Source organism: Gordionus sp. m RMFG-2023, chromosome 2 (genome assembly GCF_954871325.1).
Source record: "Gordionus sp. m RMFG-2023 chromosome 2, tfGorSpeb1-WG-v2, whole genome shotgun sequence".
Lineage (NCBI taxonomy): Eukaryota > Metazoa > Nematomorpha > Gordioida > Chordodea > Parachordodidae > Gordionus > Gordionus sp. m RMFG-2023.
Window position 1 is genome coordinate 9,815,094 of NC_088776.1, and position 9,395 is coordinate 9,824,488.

At 27.7% G+C, this 9,395-nt stretch overlaps 1 protein-coding gene across 1 annotated transcript; it reads left to right on the top strand.

Annotated features, from left to right (window-relative positions):
• The first annotated feature begins 1,123 nt into the window (after positions 1-1,123).
• Positions 1,124-2,386, top strand: LOC135924058 (RYamide receptor-like). Its single transcript, XM_065459106.1, has 2 exons — positions 1,124-1,715; positions 1,902-2,386. Exons 1-2 carry the CDS (start codon positions 1,124-1,126, stop codon positions 2,384-2,386), a joined length of 1,077 nt encoding a protein of 358 aa, XP_065315178.1.
• Positions 2,387-9,395: the final 7,009 nt, after the last annotated feature.

Genomic DNA, 9,395 nt, shown 5'->3' on the forward strand with positions numbered 1-9,395 from the left:
TTACCAAAGTTAATAATAACTTTATCCAACTCAGCTAATACTTTTGCTCAACCCCCCCCCCCCCCCCCCCTCATTTCTTCGATATGAATCATATTGAAAATGGAAAGTCTTAAATTAAATTCATGTATGAGAATAGATGATGCCCTACCTTTAATTAGATTTATATAAATTGTAAAATTTTTCATTCATCGCCTAATAACAATGATGTCATTTGATTAATTAGTTTTTATTCAAGAATAATTTGGAGTAATATAAGGCTTCCACTTTTCAACTCCCCCACCTTCCATCTTAATTTAATTTTCATCTCCAATCTATAAAAAAAATATCACTAATTTTTTGAACATCCAAATAGAAATAAGACGTTATTAATTATTCATAATATTATAATCGTATATTGAAGATTCTTTCTATATAAAAAAGTTACACCAATTAATGATTTAATAAATAGTTCTCCAATAATTTAACAAAACTTAGATTTAATTTCATTTTAAGAGGAATATTTATATTTCCTAATATATAAATAATTAATTATAATAATTGAAGATTAATTTAAAGCATATCATACATTAATATTTCATGAGTTTTAATTTTGGCACTCTCATGCCCCCTCTACTCTACCGTGAATACGTAAACAAGCTTGGGGATGACGGGCTTCGCCCCAATTATTTCTGAATATTTGATAAAATATCCATTTACCTAAATAAATTATTCATAATATAAAAGTAGAGTATAAAGTTGGTTTTTTTTTCAATTTAAATTTGTAATTTTTTTTTAAAAAAGGGATTTAAAAAAAATAGGAAAAACGATATAGATCCGCTATGAAGATAACTGCATAATTTATTGGTAGAATGAAAACGATATCTTTAGCGATATTTTATAGTATTTTCGTTCTTACAAGAACCTTTATTCTCACTCATGGATATCGAGGTGACATCAACATGTCCTACAACTCCTAGAAAAGGATATAAAGAATGTTATCTTTTTGTTCAACTATATATACAACACAAATTTCCCTCATCCTTATAACATAACGTCACCCTTTATACGGGATTTATTGATCAATAACAACAAACTATTACCTAGAGTCAAATCTGCCGAGAGCGATTTAATAACTAGGACAAGTATGGACAATTCAGATTATAGGGACGTAAATAAAGGATTCGATTTTTCTCTATATTTAGATCACAAAAGAATTGATAGATTAGTGTTCGTTCCACTATACGGTTTAGAATTGCTGGCTATACTACTGACCAATAGTTTTTTGCTATATATGCTAAAATCCCCTGAATCTAAAAAAGATTTTTCCTTCAATGTTCAATGCTTTTTCACTCTCAGAGCCTTGGGGGATCTCTTTTCGGGATTGATATGCATACCCTTGCATGTTTACATTTCATTTTTCCGGGTGCCAGATCCATCGAGACTTCACAAGGTGTGTAGGGAAGATGCAGCTCTATGGTACTTGGAAGAAGTGGGAGCCTACATAAGTTCTTACACTATATTAGCTATAGCTATATGTCGATTCAAAGCTGTCTTGTTTCCTTTCTCAAAAAAGATCGGTCGTACCGAGGCAATCGCTGGGTTAATCATAGTTCTTATACTATCTTTTGGTCTTCCAATTACATTCACAGTTGTTAGATTAAAATTTACAACGGGAGTATTGTGCAGATATAGTCAAAGACAATTCAAGAGTCATCTGTCATATTTAATCATAATCGGTAATTGTTTATTTTGATTATTATATTATTTTGAAATTTTTTTTTAATATGTATTCTTTATGACTAGTTATAATAAAAATTAATCATTGTCTTAATCTCAATACGTCAGTTTTTCTTAGCCTATGATTATTTTGAATCAAATTAATTTTTAAATATATATAATTATTTTCATTTTTTTTTGTCTAGGCATGATTATACCCTATACCATCTCGGTAATATTGTATTATTTGATAATACACAGACTCAAAAGAACTAAAAATTCTGGAGAAGGTTTATTAAACTCAAAGACATCTGACGAGAAAAAGGATAGGTCAATTAAAATGATTTGGTGGTTGATAAGCATATTTGTCATATGTAACGCGCCCATCCTGAGTTTTCACTTCTTCTCCAGGTTTAATTTCATGAAACTATCAGATTTAAACTTAGAAAGGATCTTACATTGTGTGGCATTGTGGTTTACTATGATAAGATGGTTGAATCCCTTGATAATTATACTATTTGGCATCAGGGATAAAAACACTAGGATATTGAAAATCATGGCGACCATGTTTAGTAAATCAAGCCCTTCCACCGCTTCATCGCATTCAAAGATAAGCCATCTATCCACTAAACACACACAAATAAGTAGCAGTAAAGTTCCCTCTGGTTACATTAATACTGTGACTAGTTAAAATATCAGGTATCTGACAGGGCATATTATAATTGTTTAATATTTACTTATATATATATATATATAGAGAATATCTTCTGTGTAATAATCTCATTAATTGATAAATGTCATTTGTTAATTAAATTGTCGATGTTCCTTTACCTATATTGTAGAAAATTTCTAATATCAACAAATATCCTATAAACAATTATTGGTTAAAATACTTCTTTCTCAAACGCTTGAATTATCTCAAATTACATGATTTAATTTTTCATTCTTAATTTAGACAACTTTATTGTACTCTGGAAGATTTTTCTGGGAAAAAAATATATAATTGTAAAATATTGTAATATTTAAATCATTCTCAAATATTATTTTTGCCATTAACAATTTCCTTATATCATATTGTTTATCTTATTTACTGACATTAAATAAATTCTAATAATTATAATCGTAAATATAATATTTTTTTAAATTATTTATTAGTTTCATTCCCATGTGTTACACTAAAATTCTTCTTTTAAAAACATCTTGAATTCTCCTACCTTTTTTTTATACAAGTAACTAGAAATATCTTTTTCTCTTCCGAAGTATTTCGTATCCATATCATTATTTAAAAACAATTTAAAAAATATTATCATATCTTTTTAAGTATTTCTCTATCTTTTTACTATTATTAGAATAACGTTGCCTAATTGCCTTAAAATCTTATTTGATTCAAAAAAATAAAAATCCGATCTCTAATTGAGCTCGATTGCGGCATAAATTTTTTTAATGACGAAAGCCGTTTCTCTTTATGAAGATTTTTGGTTAATCTGCAACCTAATATTATAGTACATTCACATATCAAATCCTTGAGGCTGTTAAAATAAAAGTTAAACGTAAATATTCAATAAGAATTTAATTACAATTAAATTTATATTCTAATCTTATTTGTCGAATTTTTAAATTATTATATCTTAGCAAACTATTAGTTTAATATTAACCTTCGATTTATGTTTCTTTTTCTTTGTCATAGTTATTTCTAGTGATCAATTAATAATAATTCTAAAATCTAAAATATCAGTCTCTATAAGTTTCAAAATTCAAATGGTTTTTAGTTTACCAGTAACTTCTAAATATAAAATTCCTAATTATCACCTTTAAATAACTAAACACAAACTTCTTTATATCCATACAGTAACATAATCTTATCCAAAAATTTCTTTTTCAACCTACATCTTTAAAAATAAATCTAAATCTCTTTTTTATCCAATTTTTATTTTAAAAGATAAATTTTCTTCTTTTTAAAATACTTCTCTAAATATTTTTCCTACTTTTATTTACATATTTTTCTTACGTTATTTTGGGATTTTTTTTTTATTAGAATATAGTTTGACACGTCTCCTTGTCCCACCGTGTATATTGATTTGCATTAGACTGAAAAGTTGTAATTGCCCTGTCGCCTCCTCTCTCCAACACCATTGTCACAATTGGAAGATTTGATATTGGGAATCAGAACCTAATAAAATAGAAATAAAAAATATATATACTAAAATCTGATTATTAATCTTTATTAAATAAATAACTATAATCAAATACAAAGTAAAGAAAAATTAATATAAGAAAAATAAAAGTAAAAATTAAAATTTAAGTTAATAAAAAATAATCATTTTTCGCATCATAATTTCTCCATTATATATCCTTTTTCTTTAATCAACATTTACATAGTCTCCCAAGCAAAAAATAATAAGTTTTACATCCCACTTGTTAAAACTCTTAAAGTATGAAAAAATCTACAATTATCACGCGTTTTTTTCTCATTTACATAGACGGGGATCTAAATAATAACTTAATAATTTTAATAAAACATTATTTTTGTTTACGATTTGCATAATGCATTTTTTTGTAACGCAAAAATGCAACAGCTAGGTTTTATTAATATAAATTTGAGTCTTAAAAAACATCCCTTAAATAATTAACTTGACACCAAAATTTTCCATTGAAATTAAAAAAATTTTAATTTCATTTTATAAGGATAATTTGGAAATAAGTACAACATTTTATAAATTTCGAAAATCATCACAAAAATAAATAAATAATATAATGATTTAATGACCCAAGGAAAATAAAATTTATTTAAAATAAGCTCTAAAATTTAATAAGAAAATATTTATATTGTTTAAATGGGTGTTAACAAATTTTCAAAATTGTTACCAATTTTAAAGGGGGAAGGGGTAATATCTAGCTGCATGTTTATTTGTTATAATTTATTAGCGATTATTAATAAAATAAACTCTAACTGTATTTTTTAATGATGAAATAAAAAATAAGTGCTATATAAAATTATAATGTAGGTCTGTATAGGAAAGAGTTTAAAGAGGTTTAAACCGAACCGATATTATTATTTTTATGATCAAAATTTAACCCTTAAAAGTTCCTTTTTTTTGAAACCGAACCTATTCGTTTCAGTTCAGAGATCCCTGAAATATTGGCTTTGATCATATTCAAAACTTCGGTATATATCGATAACTTTGAAAAAATACCTTTTATACAATAGGATATTTTCAGGTCTGGAGGTATGGGGAAGATTGAGGGTTTTTCGGGATTGTAAACAATAGTTTTGCTTAAAACCTCAAAAATGGCTAAATCAAGACCATCCGGCCGGGGATCGAACAAAAGAAAAAATGATAGTAAATTTTTTATAATAATAGCTCAGTCGGAATAATTCCATAAACTAATCCACGATATTTAGCAAATGGTAGGAGAAATATCTTGCCCTTTTTGGGAAAACTAATATTAAGATTTTGCCGTTTTTTTGAAAATCAGCGAATTTGAAATTTTTAATAATACTGGTAAGTAATATGATTTGAATCTAAATGTTATATTTATTAAAATACATTTCTTAGTCATCATTCAAGTGGATTGTCATTCCCTCAAATTGCATACATATTTACATTTGATGTATGTTGCACACAATAACATATAAATAATACTTACTAAACTGACGATTTATTCATTAAAATCATTTTTAAGTATGGTTGAATGAGTTGAATAAGAATCACAGCTGATGACACACCATTTTGCCTCATATAAAAAATTCACATTAAAATTATATAAAACTTTCTAAAAAATCAGTTTTAGGTGAGGTGATTTAGGCACATTCTTTAATATTGTGGATACAAAATTTTATCATTTTAATAATTAAAAACTGCCTCCTAAATAGAAATATAATTTTTCATCCTCCATTTTTTGAATTGATAAATTTATTCTAAATTTAATTTTATATAGTAAATACTGTAAGAAATTGGGGGTGGGGCAGGTTTGATATCTAACCACAATATATCGAATTCTCAAAATTTACATTTGAAGCCCATATTATTTGATCCAAAGTACGTTTTCCCTCATTAAAAGATTTTGAGAAAATCATGGTAATCAGTAAACCCAATAATTACCCATTGATATATACGGCTATAACCAGTTCCAATTAAGGTTTATTTTTCGCCGGATAAGGCATATTAAATATTATAAATCCATCCTATTTAAAAACTAGAGCCCTGTACTAAGCGGGTGATAATTCTTCCGAGGGAAAAACACTCAATTTATTTCCCCTGAGAAGATAGGATGGTTATTTTTTTTAAAATATATAAAGAGAATAATCTTCCGTGATTTGCTTTGCTCAGACTTTTCTGACGTAACTCAAACTCGGAATCAATCGGTTAGTCTCTTAATTTGCAAATTTTCTATCCGAACTAGTATACTCTTGAAAATTCTAGATATTTTTTTAAATTTCATCTGGTGTATATAATTTATCCTATTTATTTAAAAAAATATATACTGTTTTCTTAATCTATGACTATTTATTATTGATGATGATCTGATTCGAATCTACTTCTAAAATAATTGTTCTGATTGGACTTGTGTTTTGGCCAAAAAGTAGGTCCCATGCGGGCTTTACGTGGAACTAAGTAAGAACCCATATGAAAATATCTTATTTGCAATGAAAAATAGGATGGATATCGTTTCAACTCCCGTCTACCATAACAGCGTTTTATGACTAGATATCTTGCATGACGTTATCCTCTATAAATGCAGGATATTTTTTAACATCATTCCGAGTACTACCCTATTCCGCCATGAAGTTGAGGCAGATGGCAGAGTTTTCTTATACATTCCTTTAAATGTTACATAAAAGTGTTTCATGACTAGATATCATGCCTGGCGTTAACCCAAATAACTACAGGTTATCTCTTAACATTGAGGACGTCCCCTACTCCACCATTAAGTTGAGATAGATGCAGAATTTCCTAATTATTTCCTTTAAATGTTAGTTAATTAAGAATGAGAATTTTCCAATATGTAAGGAACCAAATTTAGACTACATACTTATTTGAGCTCTAAACTTACTTGAAATTGGTCGGAATGGCACAGAAATTTTATAGCGGATTCCGTTAACCGATATTTTATTTTAATTCGGGTTGGTCAAACATTTTATCCGACTGGCCAGAAATTAAAATATTTTGTTTCAATCCGGGATTGGTAAACCTTCTGAGATCAAAAAAAGAAGTGTTATACTTTAAAGTTTTTTAAAAATAATCTAGAATACGTACCGGCGATCCCAGAACGTATTTCAGAGTTTCCGAAGTGACTCTGACTTTAAGGCCGCATTCATATTGGAATCCGATTTTCCACAGCTGATCATCGATTTTTGAAATCTATTTATGGGAAAAATTATTCTTTATAAATTATTTCTTAGATTATTTTTATGAATAGAATAAAAGATGAAATCAATATTAGTAAAGAAAATCGATTTCATAAATAGATTTTTAAAATCGATCCGCTCTTAAATCGTTTTGGTTCAACTAAGAATGGGGTCTTTTATCGGATTCAACTTATTTCTTTAATAGTTCGGTTCGGACTTTAACCTTCGTAAAATAAATCGGATCAGTTGGACAATTTTTTCCTTCTTCATCTTGAAATCATAATCTATACATCTACTCAAATTATATATTTTTTTAAAGTTATAATATCATAGATTTAGAATCTATTACAACCATTTTTTCTCGCTTTTAATATAATTGACTATAAGATTCTATCTACACTTTTTTTTAAATCACACTTATTTAATAAAACTCAAAAAATTAGTCCGCCCTTCTGAAAATTGAATTTAGAAGTTAGAACTTTATAATAATCAAGTAGGGATATATGTAATTAAAAGTTGATTATAAAGTATTGTATTTTAGAAAGATTAACAAATTTAGAAATAACTTGCTAGAACTCATCTAATATTTTTGCTCAAACCCCCCCTCCCCCCTCCCCCCTCCCCCTCCATATCTTTGATATTAATAGCATTAGATATTTTTTGGAAAATGGAAAGTCATGAATAAAATGAATGTATGAGAATAGATGATGCTCTACCTTTAATAAGTCGATTTATATAAAATCGTAAAATTTTCTTTCATCGCTTAATAACAATGATGTCATTAGATTAATTAGCTTTTATTCAAGAATATTGGGATATTATAAAGCTTCCACATTTCAACGCCCACATCTTACATCTTAATTTAATTTTCATCTTTAATCTATAAAAAAATTATCACCAATTTTTTGATTAAGAGCCAAAGAGAAATAAGACATTATTAATTATTCATAATATTAAATCGTATGTAACACTATATAATATCTAAATAATAAATTATAATAATTGAAGATTAAATGAAAGCATATCATACATTAATATTTCATGAGTTTTAATTTTGGAACTCTCATGCTACCTCTACTCTACCTTGAATACGTAAACAAGCTTGGCGATGACGGGCTTTGCCTTTTTTTATCTGAATATTTGAAAAAATTTACCTAAATAAATTATTAATAATATAGGATAGCATAGGTGAGGTTTTCATTTAATTTAAATTTGTATTATGTTTTAAAAAAAAGGGGGAAAAAATAGGAAGAAAATTGTATAATTTAATAATATCTTAGCTATATTTTATAGTACTTTCGTTACAGGGTTATCTTTTTGTTCAACCAAATTTACATCACAAATTTCTCTCATAAATATAACATAACCTCACACTTTATCCAGGATTTCTTGATCAATAACAACAAACTATTACCTAGAGTCATCTGCCGAGAGTTATTTTGTAGGTAGGACTATTATGGGCGATGCAGATTATACAGACGTTAGTGAAGGATTCGATTTTTCTCTATATTTAGATCACAAAAGAATTGATAGATTAGTGTTCGTTCCACTATACGGTTTAGAATTGCTGGCTATACTACTGACCAATAGTTTTTTGCTATATATGCTAAAATCCCCTGAATCTAAAAAAGATTTTTCCTTCACTGTTCAATGCTTTTTCACTCTCAGAGCCTTGGGGGATCTCTTTTCGGGATTGATATGCATACCCTTGCATGTTTACATTTCATTTTTCCGGGTGCCAGATCCATCGAGACTTCACAAGGTGTGTAGGGAAGATGTAGCTCTATGGTACCTAGAAGAAGTGGGAGCCTACATAAGTTCTTACACTATATTAGCTATAGCTATATGTCGATTCAAAGCTGTCTTGCTTCCTTTCTCAAAAAAGATCGGTCGTACCGAGGTAATCGCTGGGTTAATCATAGTTCTTATACTGTCTTTTGGTTTTCCAATTACATTCACAGTTGTTAGATTAAAATTTACAACGGGAGTATTGTGCAGATATAGTCAAAAACAATTCAAGAGTCATCTGTCATATTTAATCATAATAGGTAATTGTTTAATTTTAACTATATATATATATTCTTTTGAAGAAAAAAAAATTTAAATATGTATTTTTTGTGACTATTTATAAATGAAATGAGGTGACCTCTTACAATAGGGTATTTACGAAAATTAATCATCGTCTTAATCCCAATATGTCAGTTTTATTAGCATATAATTGTTTTGAATCAAAATCTTTTAAAATAAGCTTTATATAATCATTTCCATTTTTTTTGTCTAGGCATGATTATACCCTACACCATCTCGGTCATAATGTATTATCTGATGATACACAGACTCAAAAGGACTA

Coding starts and splice junctions, on each gene's coding strand:
- LOC135924058 (XM_065459106.1), top strand. CDS start 1,124: ATGGACAATTCAGATTATAGGGACGTAAATAAAGGATTCGATTTTTCT. Junction 1,716..1,901: donor GTCATATTTAATCATAATCG/GTAATTGTTTAT, acceptor TTTTTTGTCTAG/GCATGATTATACCCTATACC.